The following is a 15,475-nucleotide window of genomic DNA, read 5'->3' as shown; positions in this document are numbered from 1 at the left end:
TTGTCATCATTTTACCCATTTTTATCCATGTGTGTCTGTGTTTGTATGCCTGACGAGTCATTTTTCTTAAGTTGTCTGCATTTACAATGATGGTTTTCCGATCGGCAAAATGGTTAAAGTACTTTTGTCTCGAATCTCTCGGCTCATTGTCTTGTACATGGACACATATGGCACATTTTTGAGAGGTGGATCTGCATCAAACGAACAGCCTCTGTGGAATAAAGAGGCTCTCAATGTTGGCCGCTCAACCAAAAAGAAAAAAAACATAGCTATGCCTTTAGCTTTGTCTCTTGTGAAGACTTGTTTCCAGGCAACCCATTGTAGGTCTGTGTAAAGAGAGACCGTTCCTCTCTTTCCTCTGAGTGTCTGGCGTTCTCCGCACTGCATGCGACTGGGGAGATGCCTTAAATGTTACAAATACACATCCTCCACTGAGCTTGTGAATTTCAACACATGCTCTTTCTTGTTTTATTTCAGCTGGATGACGACAGGCCACACTCGGGCCCACGTTCCAACCAGCTACGCCGTCTTGCCTCCTACGTTTTCTCGTCCTCTACGTTGGAGACCGAGCAGTACCCTCACGCCGGAGGATCCTTCATCCAGCGCAGCCGCTCAGCCGAAAGCAGCCCGGCTCACGGTAACATGCGATCGGGCTCAAGACGTCACGCTCCCCTGCAGCCGCCCGGAAGTCCACGCAGCAGGCACTCCATGCTCAACGTGTCCCGACTGCAGATCCAGCAGATGCTGGCCAAACTAATGAACAAGAACAGCTGAGGAAAGCTGATGTAGTCTCTTCTCATGCACCCATATGAAAGACTTTTTTTTTCTTAACAGGATGATGAATTATTTTTGGGAACATTTCTGATGCAATAAACTGTAGAGCGCTGTAAGAACGGAATGACGTGTTAAAGGGAATGCAGTGCTTTTACACCTGCTCTTCATACAGTGGTGGCCAGAATGATTAGAACACTAGTATTTTCGCCAGCTAAAAAAATGGTTTTAAGTCAGTTATTTCTGTCTTTTGCTGTAGTGTGTCAGTAGGAAATATCAGTTTACATTTCCAAACATTCATTTCGCCATTAATTGTAATAATCCAGTGAGACAGACACAACAGCCAGTGCTGCACACAGATCTGATCTCATGATTTCTTAAAGCATCTTGGAGATGTTGCCACAGTTCTTCTTGATTTAATCGGTCTCAGTTTGTTCTGTTTCTTCATGTCATTCCAGACAGACTGGATGATGATGAGATCAGATCTCTTTGTGGAGGACTGGCTGTTTGCATGCAAAAATCTCATTGGATTATAACAATTAATGGCAAAATGAATGTTTGGAAATGTAAACTGATATTTCCTACCGACACACTACAGCAAAAGATAGAAATAACTGACTTAAAACCATTTTTAGCTGGGGAAAAATACTAGTTCTAATAATTTTTGGCCGCCACTGTATCTCACACTTTCTGCTTGTTATGAACATATGCTTTAGTTATTTTAACCACTCTTTGAGTAAAAATCACAAAGGTATTCACAGACAAATTTCTCTTCGTTATCTGCAGTTGTGTTTTATGTACCTCAGTTGTATGTGTGTCACATTTCTGCATTGCAGTTGTGGCCACCCTGAAATATATCTGATCACTTTATTTTAGCCTGACGTTATTTCATTGTCTTCCATGCAAAAAAACATGAAGTTTTTTTTTTGTTTTGTTTTTTGATGGTGTTTGTCGTTGGATCATGATTTTTACATTTTGTATTTAGTCATTTAATTTAATGATAATTTAGGCTGTCAAACACTTTATGAGCCCATCGTTCATAGTACATAATGTTCCTTACATACACAGACTTTCAATTTTCAAAGAAATTGTAATTTTTCTGTGCTCTAAAGGTGCTTTGCCTCACAAAGGAGATGTTATGCAAGTTAAATGAAAGTGTTTTAAATGTATAATGGAATCATACGAGCAAAAGGGAATAACATGTCTACACTTTTATAACCAATGGAGTGGCATGCTGGAGTCTGGTTATCTCCTGCCAACTAAATTTGAGATAAATGAGTCAGCTGTTTTGACACGGTCATAAATGAAAGATCAGCATGCTGGATTTTGGTTTCTCTGCCACTGATTAAAATTATTATAGCCATAAAGTACGCAAAAGCAAAAAAACATTCCATTCCATTATGTTATGTGTTTAGGAAAGTGTGTAGATAAAAGCTTTCATATCTTATTTAATCATACATTTATGTGCATAAAGCTTTGAATGCACCGTATAAGCATTATATCTCATCAAATACCTCCTAGTCAGTCTTGGGTTGGATGCAAAGATTTGTGTTATATATTACTGAGTAGCAAAAGTGTGTGCGCAGGACTGCTGTAGGGTCTTTTGAGTACTGTTTCTCACTAGTGCACTTTAAAAAAGACACCGAATTGGAGCCATATCTGTTTCCTTGCCGATTCAAAAAAAAATGCCATTGATTGCAATAAGATGTGAACGGTGATTTTGAATCGAGAGGTATAAGAGGTGGTGTGCTTTTGTCATTTTCTCAATTAAAATCCACCACTGTTTTTCTTTTAAATAAGGGCATATTCTAGAAATATTATGTACATTAGTAGGACATAGACATTTAGTGATTAAATAGCACCTTCGTTGAATAATCTTCACGTTATGGATATTGGTGACTAAAGTTTTTTTTTTTTAAGCTTAACCTTGCTTAAAAGGAGAATGACTCTTGCAGTGTTATTGTGGTAGCAGGCGGAGATCTTTTGGCAATATGACATAAGAAACATGACTGAATTGTGAAGGTGGATGGATTATTTTTTTCTTGCCTCTTGTCAGGAAAGCAGATGAAATGGTCATGACTTGTTTTAAAAAAAATACACTTAAACTAACAATAATATTTTAAAAACACTAAAACTAAAAAAACTGCTTCTTTTTTATTTTCTTTTTTCTTTTTTTGCTGAAGAAGCATATTAGAAAGGGGGGGTGTGTATGCCAAAATCTGTTGTTTGTTCACACAAGCATAGAACTCAAGTCAGTTTTGGAGTGTTTTTCTGCACCTTAATATGATCACATTTACTGAATTGTGAATCTTCAGTGGTAAGTATTTGAGCAGGAATGATACATTTCAAAAATGACTTGTTTCTGGTACTGTCACAGTCATGGCTTCTCACATGAATGTACTGTTTATATACCCAAACAGGCTGCTAACTCTTGCACTTGTTTTGCACATCTGCTTTTGCCTGGTTTACATCAATGCTTTTAGCAGTAATTGAACAGAAATGACACCGAAATTAAAGGTGCAAGAAAAGTCGATATTGTTGAGACTGTCCAGGTCTGTTGACCAGGAAATCGAAAGACATCAATGTTCAAAATCTTGTTTTTTGCATGACTAACAAATGAAGATGGTTTCATGAAAGCAACTGAAAATGTAAGAAAATTTTGTATGGCTTATTTTATGCCTTTATGTTCCATGAATTGTATGTTGATCATTGATTTACATAATAAGCGATTAACAGAGCAACATGAAGTCTTTTTGAAACCAATATATTTAATTGAAAATATTCAGAATATTTGACTGACAAATAAATTTGCATTGAAGCATAAAACCAGGGGCAGTACAGGTCTCTCTTCCAACTTTGTGCTGTCAAGATCTACAAAATAAAAGGATGTTAGCATGGCCCATATGTTTTTTAAAAAAATAAGATTTTAATTTAATTTATGTACACTGTTTACACAATTTTCTAAGGCCTTTTAGTTTAGCTCTACCTGAACATCTGCATGTGATGCTCTGAAAAACCAAAAAGAACGTAATTACTTCTCACACCCAACTGAACTGCTCTTATGTCTAATGAGTTTTACTTTATGCCTATACACAATGCCTTTGTCACAATAACATGTTTTATATGAAGGAAATTACTGTATCATAGCTGTAATGTGCATGTTGTATGATATATTGTTGACTGCAGGGTCATTCAATGTATGTAGAACGTATGGAGATGTGATGGATCAATGACATTTGGAGCATAATCTTGTCCGCAGGAAGTGTTAAGCTGTGAGAAGCTTCACATGAACTACAATGAACTCAATAATGTTGGTACCGATACACGGCTGAAAAGCAACAATGTACACAAAACAACAGATAAGCTCTAAAAGAGCTGATACAAGCACCAACTATTGTTGATATTTAATGTATTTAATATATTTGCAATTAAAAACAACTATGTGTCATCGGTAACAGCGGTAATTTAAAAGTGTGTGCTGTAAAATAACAAAGTGTAAAAATAAGTTGCAGAAGGTTTTATTTGACTTTTTATGTAACCAGGCAAGTCACTTAAGATCAAGATTTTCATTTACAATGACAGTCTGGTATTGTTATGTAATATACATGGGCTATGATCTGTTAGATTGATGTACAATAAGCATATTACCTTTTCTATCACAGTATCACTGTACAATACGCTTGTAATATTTCCAAGTAAAGCATGTATTTTAAACTTTTTTTTAAAATTACAGGATGTATGTACATCAAGAAAGAGAATCCTGTATACATAAAAGCATGTTATCTGGTTGGTTTTAGTCTATGTATTGTTTAGAAAACCTGTATGTTTGGATACACTTGAAAAAAAAAGCAAAATATGACTGGCTGCTGTAAAAGGGAAAATTCTTTAACACATTTTTGTGCCTTTTTTATGTATGTAATCTAGACAATCTTTAAAAGCTTGTGTACAATTTAAACAAAATTAAACTCTTTGAGAGAAAAAAAATCTGTTGTGTTGTGTGGTTGACATGTATAGGAATGATTGTATAGGAAATGGTTAGAAACTCCATTCTGAAGTACATTATATTCTCATATGCATTAGGTATAGGTTTTCCAGGAAGATCCCACTGAATAAAAGTTTATCATAGTTTTTCTTATATTGCCTTACAATTACGTTACATGGCAGCATTGTAACTTGCATTTTTATGTTTTCTTTTAGGGCCCAACCCTGAATGAGCCTTTATTGTCACCCACTGACTACAGGACTAAATCCCCATCCTCAGAGAAGGAAATGTTCCATATCCTTCCTAAACTGCATGCAAAGAGAGCCGACTTCCTCACTGTCATGCTTACAGGAAGCCTACACCAGCGACGGGCCTTCACGGCCACACCACCTGAGACACAAGATGAAGGGCCCAAAGATGACGACGTCACTAAGAGTGAATCCAGTAGTGGTGCGAGTGAAAAGAGCACTGAACGTAGTCAGGATGGGGCTCCATCTACCTTAGTGGCTGATGATCCACACAAGGAGCCAAAAGAACCAGGTTCAGTTGCTGATGTAGATCCTGACCAAGAGGACGTCTCGAAGACCCTTGTTTTGTTTTCACCAGGAGACATGAAGAAGTCTCCGCATGCTATAAATGGGACTGAAGTGGATCAGGGTGTGACAGACTCTGGTGCCCCTCAAAATGAGCAGTTGGATGAAGTTGGTCAACTAGAGGCACAGATCCAGGAGGACATAAAACCGGCAGAGAGGCCTACAGATGGAAGGCAACCTGATGCAACTGCTGTTGACCCATCCATACAGACATCTAAACCAGTGGTAACCATCTCAACAACTCAAGTGGCCTCACCCTCAATTGCATCGCCCCCTTTCTCCAAAGTGGAGCAAACTTTTATACACATTGCAGAGACAACCCATCTGAATGTCATGTCTTCCAGTGGTGCACAGGTTCCTGAACTTTTAGAGGAGGTAAAAGGAATATCACAGGCTAAAGGGATAGATATGTCTTCCCTTTCTCAAGGGCCAGGAGAAGTAGCATGTGTCCAGTATGAAGTCACCTCTCAGACTCTTACAGAGGGACCTCAGGTAACTAATGTTCTGGATAGGTCTTTGCCAAACGAGATTACTAAAAAACAGGACGATCTTGTGGTTCCTCTACCCTTAGAGTCTAGGGAATCTATCCATCAAGATTCGTCAACTTACTCCAAGCAGGACAAGCAACCAAAAGAGGAACATCAAGAGGAGAACACAGTACTTGAGAGTGTTTCTAAACATCCACAGCCAAGGAGCAAAAGTCGAATTCCTATCCTAGTCCCGGAAGGTGAGCCAGGATCTGAACAATCCCTGTCCACCAAAGAACGACTGCGTAGAAGAGCCATGCAACAAGACCTGGCCCGCCAAGTTGTGGAAAGACAACGTCAGGGTCGCTGGATGAGACTGAATTCCAGGACTTCATCCTCGTTATCTTCTGGAGATGAGCCTAAGAGACCTTCAGAGACTCTTTCAACTACGGGCTCAGAGGAAGATATTCCTGAATCTGATGATTCCATCAACAAGCGCAAGAAGGAGGCTGAGGAAAAGTACCGAACTGAGTGGCACAGCAGGATCCCACGACCATTCACACCAATAAGGAAGCCTTCAACTAAACTAGTAGTTGCAGCTCCTGTTGTCCAGCCTGAAGCCGAGACTCCAAAATCAGAACAAAAGGCAAGCAATGGGTAAGTCTAGGTTAACATAAGTGAATTTTATTACTTGTACATTAAATTTGCTCAACCCTGTTGACAGCTTACCCTAATGTGCGGAAGAGGATTAGGGCCAAGCAAAAATATAAAAATAAAACCATCTGGAGATTAAAGTCATTATATTGCAAGATTAAACTTGCAGTTTTTAGAGGAAAAAAGTTTAAAGGGGTCCTATTATGTTATTTTACAAAGTCTTGATTTTGTTTTGGGGGGTGTACTAGAACGGGCTCTCATACTAGGTTTTTTGAAAAACACATTATGTTTCACATATTTTCTATTATTACAACACCTCTCTCCCCAGTCTGGCATGAACGGCTCAAATAGTTCCTGTATCAAATGAAGGCCAGCCCTCTGAAATATGAAATGTGCTGTGATTGGTTAGCTTGGCCAGTGTGTGTTGTGATTGGCTGCACTCAGGGCCTGGTCGGGAAATGTCATACCCCTTACCATAGCCGCCTGTGAGCTTCAGTGTAAATATTGCATCAAAATCAAAACAATTTGAGCATGATTTAAACCCGGATGATTGTAACCACTCTAAGTTTGTCTGCCTTGGGAAAGCTAGTGTATCTCTGACATAGTGATAACACTCATTGCCTTCTCTAGTGCAGCTCAACCAGGTCTCGTCCCATTTGTCGATCTTTGTGATATCACAAATCCCGGAAAATATTTGTTGTAATTTTTGAAAAGTGATTTCTGTTAAATAAAATATCTCCTTTTGAAGTGGACCTTGAGCTTTGTAACTTTGCAGATCTTTTTATGATCAAACAGTAACATTACAGACTAACTAAAGTTGAAAAAGTGAAAAAGCATAATAGGACTCCTTTACATAAAATGTTGAGAATAAACTCATTCAATTTCAAGAATAAAGTCATTGTGTTTCGCAAAACAACAACAAAAAAAAAAGTAAAAAAGTTGAAATACAATGTTGAGAATAAACTCATACTTTGAGAATAAACTCATTGTGTGAGTTTATTCTCAACATTTTATTTAGACTTTTTTTCTCTAAACACATTGACTTTGTACTCTAAATTTAATGATTTTAGATATTTTTCTTGAAATTTAATGAGTTTTATCTTGCATTATAATGAATTTAATCTCAAGATGGTTTTATTTTTTATTATTGCTTGGCCTTAATCCTCTTCCGTTTTTACATTAAATAGAATAATTTTTTTTTTTTTCACCTTAGCCCAAAAGTACTGTCACAATCAGGATCAAGTGCTCCACCACTTCACACAAGATCAAAATCAACACTGTCCCGCTCAACCATTTCAAGTGGAAGCAATCGCATGCCGCTCTCCTGTGTTCCGGCATCATCCCGTCGCAGTTTGAGCACCGCAAACTGCACTTTCTCTTCAACCCGTATAGCTAGTCCTTCACCCCATAGGCTACCCCTGCGAACTGCAGTTAGCGAATCTCACAAGCAGCCGTTTGCCCTCCGAGCCACTGTGGAGCTCCCAGTGAAGTCTAGGACTACTACTTGCAGTGGTCCTGCAAAGGACGTCAAATCATCACCAAACCAACCCACCACTACATCTGTCAGGAATCGAACCAAAGCTTCTGCTCACTCAAAGAACACAGTTTCCTTGAAAAGGGAAAAAAGCACAAGCAACAACACACCTGCAGCCAGATAAGACACTGTGACTGCTGTCTACTGGGATTGTTTCTTCTCAATTACTTGAACATCTTGCCTCAAAATGTAATCTGCCCCATTGACTAAAATGAACCATTTAATTTAATTTAATGTTCTTCCTAATCAATGAATGGCTAGTTCCAGTTTTGGATTCTGCACTAAGTAATTTTATGTTGTACTATAAGATGTAGAGCTTTCACTTTGATGGAAGTTTCTTGGATCATAATAGAGGAAATGTTGCATTTAGCTTACACGGTGCTATACTGTTATATGTGTTGTTCTGTTGTGCATATTTCATTTAATATATGGTTTTTGAAGGTGTACTTTATTATTAATTAGATGCCAAGTTGTCTTTGGCCCTTGACACACAATAATGCTAAAATGAGATCATGTAAAATTATTTATAACATCTGAAACAATCATACAGTATATTACATGTATTTAGCCAGCACAAATTATTATACACCACCAGACACACAGAACGTCGTAAAATCTGCCACATATCCTTGGACAAATGCACAAATTTCCTCTGGTCTGCAGCTCGGCCCTCTTTGTAAACCTTGTGATGATGGGCATGCCTTGTCTTTAGCTTGTTACGTGTTTGATGATACTGCTGTATGCTTGTACATATTCTTTTCAGTATTTCTTGCAGAGACCTCTTTATTTTTATCAGGCAAAGGAAATGGTAAAGTATTTGGGTTTTAATTTTGTTAAAGGAATATATTGTGGGTTCTACAGCGAGTTGTCTCATTTTCTAAGCATGGCAGAAATCACACAATTATTGATAATTGTCAATACAGATTATTTCTAAATGAACAATTCCCACCTCTTTTGCTCTTATTACAATGGTGAGATGTTAATCAAGATTTTTGTTGGAATAAGGAGCATAAAATAATCAAGTCTTAATTGTGTTCTGTTGTGGTTTTTCTACACAAGACACATTTCACATTCTTTACATTCTTTGAAAACATTTACACATTCAACTGCTTATATCAAACTGATCATCTAAAAAGATTCAAACTTGCTCATGTTACTTACCAGTTTAAATCAGACAGTGACTGAGATCACATCTGAATTTATAAATGAATCACATAATTCAAAAAATAAATATTTTAATTTTTATATCTGTTGGTGTTTTTCTTAAATATCTTAAATTCAAGAGTCAAATTAAATGGACCAAATCTTGCAACAGAAAAAAAGTATTTTCTCCTTTAATACAGACATCTCACTTGCTATTTTCAAACCAAAAAAGGTCATTGTGGAACCAATGTATTTTCTATTTCCTCTCTCCAGCTAGTCAGGTGAGGGATAGTGAACTTTTAAGGCCTGGGACTCTTCTTTTTCTTGAGCTTACCAAAACAAAGAGCTTTTTGTGTCTCATACAGCCCCTGAAAAGCATGACTGGGAAGAGTGTTATGATAACATATAGCAATTCAGCATTTCACATCTCCCCAGACTATTCTCTGCTCACCATAAATGACAGACCAACCCAAGTGTTTCTCTAGAACAGAGCAAATTTCATCAAGAAGATCTGGATTCTGATGGGTGAGTAGAACATACATTGGGAACAAAGAAGAATATCAAATCTATCTGGTAGCTCATCTCACTTTCAGCTATGAGGTTTGAGGACGTCCTTCATGAAATTGGTGGCTTCAACAAGTTCCAGTTTCTAGTTCTTTACATCCTATGGCTCCCACGCATCATCCTCCCGCTGCACTTCCTGCTTCATAACTTCATCTCAGGTGTGCCACCCCACCACTGCGCCCTGCCTCACTTGGATGACCGGTACGCAGCTGGCACCGAGAAGGACAGTGTTGAGGTTCTGGCACTTGGCATCCCGCGTAATGCAGATGGGTCCTACAGCTCCTGCAAGATGTACCCCCTTCCGCTGGACTTTGACCCTAATGCTGACCTCTCCATAGTGTATGGAAACCGATCAAATGTGTCGGTACCATGCCAGCACGGATGGGTATATGACCGCTCACAGTTCACCTCAACAACCGCAACTGAGGTAAAAACAAACAAAATGCTTTCCTGTACTTTATATGTTGATGATATTTTGAGTTACTTATTATATCTACTTCAAAAGCTAGAATGATTTTGTCTTTTACCCCTTTTGAAAGGGTACCATAAAAATGGACTTTATCTCACCAGTGTATTCTCTAACAAATGAGTTAATCTTGGTTTAGCTTGGTTAACCTTTATATACAAGCTTATATTCTTGTATATTGAGGTATGATTTCTCTCTCTTGTTCCAGTGGGATTTGGTATGTGACAACAAAAAGCTTAACCAAGCCCTTGCCACATTTTTCTTCATTGGAGTGACAATAGGTGCTGTCATGTTTGGCCAGTTGGCAGATAAGTATGTTATTTTTTATTAATATTATGTTCTAGAACCATTTGTTCCATGCTTTTTTTCCTAGGATTATTTATTTTCTAGCATTTCTTTCATCAATGGACCTTATACGAGATTCCTTAAAGCCGGTCACATGACTTTTCTACAATCAAGTGTCTCTACTCACATGTCTGAGGTTGAAAAACGATTCATTCCCCTTGATTTGTTCTGCATAGCTGACTTGTAAATTTTTATAATCGTTCTTTGCTTTCACAACATCGTTCAAATATTCTTTATCTCATTATTTGTCACGGATCGTCACACATCAAAACTGCTTACCTCAGGCTATCTGTGTAACAAACATGACAGAATGTATTCACAGTTTCCCATGTGATTTTCAATGTGTGAATATCCTGCATGGTTATATATATCTTTTTTATATCACTCCATAGGTTTGGCCGTAAGCCGATGATTCAGATTTCCTTTGTGGCCAGTTCTATTTTTGGAATTGTTGAAGCTTTTTCCACATCTTACGTGATGTTCGCCATAGCAAGAACCTTGTGTGGACTGGCCCTGACCGGGATGTCTATCACCACAGTTGCCCTGTGTATCTATCACTTTCTTATTTCTTTTCAATCTCTCTAGTCAACATGAAATCCAAGATGATCCTGTTTATATTCTTGTGAATGATTCATCGTGATTCATGAATGATTTTAATACTTTTGAAAGTCTCTTATGCTAAGGCGGCATGTTTCTTTTATAAAAAAAAAATAAAATAATAAAAACAAAAAAATTTCTAATCCCATAAGTCTTACATCAGATTCTAGAAGAAAAACAGGTTGAGCACACTTATCATGCTGGTTTAGAATAAAAGACATCACTATTGTTTTTCACAGACTGTTTATGTGCATGCTGTTAATATCTTCATAAATTCTGCTCATTCTACAGGTGTTGAGTGGACAGACGTTAAACATCGCACATTTACAGGTACCATCATCAGTCTCGGCTGGAGTGTAGGGAACATGCTTTTGGCTCTTCTGGCATATCTCATCAGGGACTGGAGGCACCTCATCCTGGTAGTGACTTCACCTTGCCTTGTGGGCATAATTGCATGGTGGTAAGTGGTGGAACTGCACGTGAAAAAAAAAAGAAAAGGAAAAGAAAAAAACCTGGATTTTTAGGCCTGTAAATGTGCTTCATGGATAGGCCTACATGATTTTTCTCCTGTGTGTTTTTTCTCCAAAGGTGGATTCCTGAGTCAGCAAGATGGCTGCTAGCCAATGGCAGGGTGGAAGAGGCGCAGAAGTATCTCATTCAGTGTGCTAAGATGAATGGAAAGCACAGTTACACTCATAAACTAGACACTGAGGTACACATACCCATCTATCCTCTAAGTTATTATTATGATAATCAGTTTTGATCTCATCCTTTACCTCTTGATTAAAAAGACCTTAAAGAAAATCACCGTTTGTGAGGTCTCCAACAAGAACCATTCCTACCTTGATCTAGTGAGGACACCGAAAATGAGGAAGATTGTGTTTTTCTCAGGGATTTTCTGGTATGTGAGGAATTATTATTATTATTTTGTTGTTTTTCATTGTGAAACAGCAGTCAAACGCTGTGAATCGACAGTCTTTATTTAAATCTACAGGTTTGCAGTTGCTTTTACCTACTATGGCATCAGCTTCAACATCACTGGGTTTGGTCTGAACATCTATCTCACACAGTTTGTCTATGGAGTTATTGAAGTCCCAGCTAAGGTCGGGACCTACTTCACTCTGGATTGGATTGGACGCAGAAATGGCCAGGCGTGGTCTCTCATTATAGCCGGAGCTCTGATTGGACTAAACAGTATAATCCCAACAGGTACTCCTTCATTCTTTATCAACTCTTTATACCAAATTTTATAGTGGATGTTAATTATTTAAGAAATAATGTATTGATTTTGTTGTGCCGTTTCATCCACAGAGTTTTCTGCAGTGCGGACAGGGATTGCAATTATTGGGAAGGGATTCTCTGAGGCAGCGTTTACCATTGCCTTCTTGTACACATCTGAACTTTACCCTACTGTACTCCGGTAAATTTTACATTTTTGATGTAAAATTATTCTAGGACAAAAACACTTACATTTTCCACTTTATATTTTGTTTTTTGAAATGAAAGAACTTACTCTGCTTCTCTGTATCTTTCCTAGGCAGTGCGGCTTGGGCTACACCTCTTTTATAGCGCGTATTGGAGGTTCGCTGGCTCCCATGGTCATATTATTGGAGGACATGTGGCGCTTTGCACCCTCTCTAGTGTTTGCTGCCACTGCAGTTCTCAGTGGATGTGTGGTCTTCCTTCTGCCTGAAACCACGAATGTTCAGCTTCCAGAGAATGTTCTGGATATAGAGGAGGGCAGGTATAGTATATAAGCATACCAAAATAGCTTTCTGCTGAATCACACTAAATGTGAAGTACTGTTCCACCTATGAGACTTTAAACAACCGGCCCACATGACATTTTTAAGCTACTTACACTACATTCAAGGTATACATTTTACCAGTTCACCGTAACACTGGATCTAATTGTGAAATGCTATGCAATATTTTTTTCTCATAGTTATTTATTTATTTACTAAAGGCACACGATGACCACGGAATCGGAGAGGGATGTTGAACTGAATGAGATGAATCCAGCACCTCCGAATTTACAAGAGAAGGATTCATGAAGAAAATTACTGTCAGAAAACAATGATTCCTTACAGTTCAACACCCTTATGGACAGATGTGAATAAATAACATCAATTGCAAGACATTTATGGTGCACAAGGATATATATATATATATATATATATATATATATATATATATATATATATATATATATAATTTGATGTTCCTGGGGATGAGCTTGCACAAGACTAAAAAACATCAGTAAAGTAAAATCTCACTAAATTTAAATGTCAGCAAAGAGCTGTCTATTAAGATAAAGTGTTTTTTTCTTCTTCTGTAGCATTAAAGAAATAAAATATAATGGCGCAAATGTTTGCATGATTCTTATGTTCTTGTTCATTATGCATTTATTCTTGCTATGGAATGCTATACAAACAGTATGTATTACACCCTTTTATAGACTTAAGTTTAGAATTTAGAGTTTTGATATTAGCACATTATCAATATATGTGACTATGGTGACGTTTTGATATGCTGATTTAATAGTAGTATGTATTTTAATAATAACTTGCCTGTAAATTATTTTATTAGACTCTAAAAAAAATATTTTACACAGTTACCACAGTTATGCATTCGAGGTCTCTTGTCTGTCAATCTTCTATCAATAACACTCCATAGCGGCAGGGGGTGCAAGTGCATCACATACAGCTTTGACTACAACAGCATGAGGCGTAGTAGAGCTTCACAGGTCAGCTGTCCGCGGACGTGCTGCTGCTAAGCTCCCAATTAAGTTTTAATTTTATTAGGATTTTATTAGAATATGACCGTGAACAACATGGCAGACCCAAGAAGACCAAATAAGATTTTTCGGTGAGTAGTTTGTCCATATTTGAGACTGTTTAAGAGATGACTGAGATGAGAGTTTTGATCGGCTTTCGTTAGCATCACTGTTAGCAACAGTTCGGCTAATGATTAGACGAGATTAAATCAGATTTACATTGAAGTCAGTTAAAAAGATTAAATAGTTTTTACGTAATAATGTGTTTTAAATGATAGAATTACAGATCTATGCTAAATTTATAAATATTATTTTCTATAGTCGTTAATTAAAAGTTAGCTTATAAATACTATTTATGTATGTATTGGATCACAGTTGTTGCACATTTAACGTATCCCATTTATTGTTTAACTAGGTATACGTTTATGGCTTTCTCTGACGAAATTGTGTGATGTTTGTATTGACAGCATTAATAGTAAAGGCATACTGTGTTTTTGCTTAACAGCTACAAGCCTCCCAACACAGAAACTAACCCCACGTTGGAAGACCCTACCCCGGATTACATGAACTTGCTCGGCATGATCTTCAGTATGTGTGGCCTGATGCTCAAGGTGACTTGACCCTCATCTACATAAACACCTGTTTTCACAGCAAACATTGATGTCTACTCTATGATTGTCATTGTTTATGACTAAAACATAAGCAAGATCGATGCTCAGCTATGATTTAATGTTCAAATTGCTGTGTGTTTGTGTTTTTGGCAGCTTAAATGGTGCGCATGGATTGCTGTGTATTGTTCGTTCATCAGTTTTGCCAATTCACGAAGCTCAGAGGACACCAAACAAATGATGAGCAGCTTCATGTGAGTTGCTTATGCTTGTTATTCTCCTAATGAATACAAATGTTGGATGATTCCGTTATTATTGAATCTTTTATAGAAGTACAAGAATTTAATCTACCTAAAGAAATCCTTGAAATGTAATGCTTCTGGACTGCCAAATTAAACATACGTTTATTCCTTCAGGCTGTCCATATCGGCAGTCGTGATGTCTTATTTGCAGAACCCACAGCCCATGTCGCCACCGTGGTAACAAATAATCCAAACCCAGTAAGCCATCTCAGCAGGGATGGCATGAGAACCAGCTGATCCACCCACAGTCCTTCTGGAACGCAGGGACGTACACTCATCAGCCCAGCTGGCCAATCAGAGGCTGACAAATTGACTGATGTAGCTCCTGCACGATCGTTTCAAGTTTCCTCTGTGCTCACCGGTTGTTTTTATGTATGTTACCACTATGCTAAAATATTCATATGCTGTGAATGATTTTGGGAAATAAATGAGCGATTTTGTGCACTGCTTCAGACATTTCTTTGTGGCTGTATTTTTCATGTATACACAAGTAATTAGGGTTAATTAGGACACTTTGAAGTGCAAAACTAGAGATTGATGTTAATGTATTCATCCTGCTGCTGCTGCTTCTAACTAAATGTGCGGCTGGAAGTTTAAAAAAGCCTTTTATTCTAAAGGAGATACTGCTGCAAACTGATAAACAGTACTGTACAGACATGCCAGATTTGTGCCTC

At 37.7% G+C, this 15,475-nt stretch overlaps 3 protein-coding genes across 6 annotated transcripts in view; all 3 read left to right on the top strand.

Annotated features, from left to right (window-relative positions):
* The window catches only part of ttbk1a (tau tubulin kinase 1a), a 28,755-nt gene extending 19,725 nt beyond the window's left edge, over nt 1-9,030 (top strand). For all 4 annotated transcript variants that reach the window (XM_042733963.1, XM_042733961.1, XM_042733962.1 and 1 more), the window contains 2 exons: nt 4,969-6,470; nt 7,681-9,030. In XM_042733963.1, coding sequence (XP_042589897.1) covers nt 4,969-6,470; nt 7,681-8,125 — 1,947 coding nt within the window. In that variant the 3' untranslated portion in view covers nt 8,126-9,030. The remainder of the gene's footprint in view (nt 1-4,968; nt 6,471-7,680) is intronic.
* A 465-nt stretch (nt 9,031-9,495) lies between these two features.
* Nucleotides 9,496-13,279, top strand: slc22a7a (solute carrier family 22 member 7a). The gene is made up of 11 exons (XM_042733960.1): nt 9,496-9,669; nt 9,738-10,135; nt 10,383-10,486; nt 10,912-11,066; nt 11,408-11,576; nt 11,705-11,828; nt 11,908-12,017; nt 12,111-12,325; nt 12,428-12,536; nt 12,654-12,860; nt 13,082-13,279. The coding sequence occupies exons 1-11, from the start codon at nt 9,666-9,668 to the stop codon at nt 13,167-13,169; spliced, it is 1,683 nt and encodes a 560-aa protein (XP_042589894.1). The 5' UTR covers nt 9,496-9,665; the 3' UTR covers nt 13,170-13,279.
* Nucleotides 13,280-13,823: 544 nt separating this feature from the next.
* Nucleotides 13,824-15,257, top strand: LOC109064901 (PAT complex subunit Asterix). Its single transcript, XM_019081933.2, has 4 exons — nt 13,824-13,983; nt 14,397-14,502; nt 14,656-14,753; nt 14,916-15,257. The coding sequence occupies exons 1-4, from the start codon at nt 13,934-13,936 to the stop codon at nt 14,980-14,982; spliced, it is 321 nt and encodes a 106-aa protein (XP_018937478.2). The 5' UTR covers nt 13,824-13,933; the 3' UTR covers nt 14,983-15,257.
* The last annotated feature ends 218 nt before the right edge of the window (nt 15,258-15,475 follow it).

Source organism: Cyprinus carpio, chromosome B11 (assembly GCF_018340385.1).
Source record: "Cyprinus carpio isolate SPL01 chromosome B11, ASM1834038v1, whole genome shotgun sequence".
In the NCBI taxonomy this organism is placed as follows: domain Eukaryota; kingdom Metazoa; phylum Chordata; class Actinopteri; order Cypriniformes; family Cyprinidae; genus Cyprinus; species Cyprinus carpio.
Note: the sequence above shows the minus strand (reverse complement) of the source record. Positions and strands in the feature narration are given on the sequence as shown.

Excerpts from the sequence above, each read along its gene's own strand:
- slc22a7a (XM_042733960.1), top strand. Across the intron at positions 11,067-11,407 it reads TATCACCACAGTTGCCCTGT|GTGTTGAGTGGACAGACGTT; the intron begins GTATCTATCACT and ends CTCATTCTACAG. Across the intron at positions 11,577-11,704 it reads GTGGGCATAATTGCATGGTG|GTGGATTCCTGAGTCAGCAA; the intron begins GTAAGTGGTGGA and ends TTTTCTCCAAAG.
- LOC109064901 (XM_019081933.2), top strand. The coding sequence starts at position 13,934 with ATGACCGTGAACAACATGGCAGACCCAAGAAGACCAAATAAGATTTTT. Across the intron at positions 13,984-14,396 it reads AGACCAAATAAGATTTTTCG|CTACAAGCCTCCCAACACAG; the intron begins GTGAGTAGTTTG and ends TTTGCTTAACAG. Across the intron at positions 14,754-14,915 it reads CAAATGATGAGCAGCTTCAT|GCTGTCCATATCGGCAGTCG; the intron begins GTGAGTTGCTTA and ends TTATTCCTTCAG.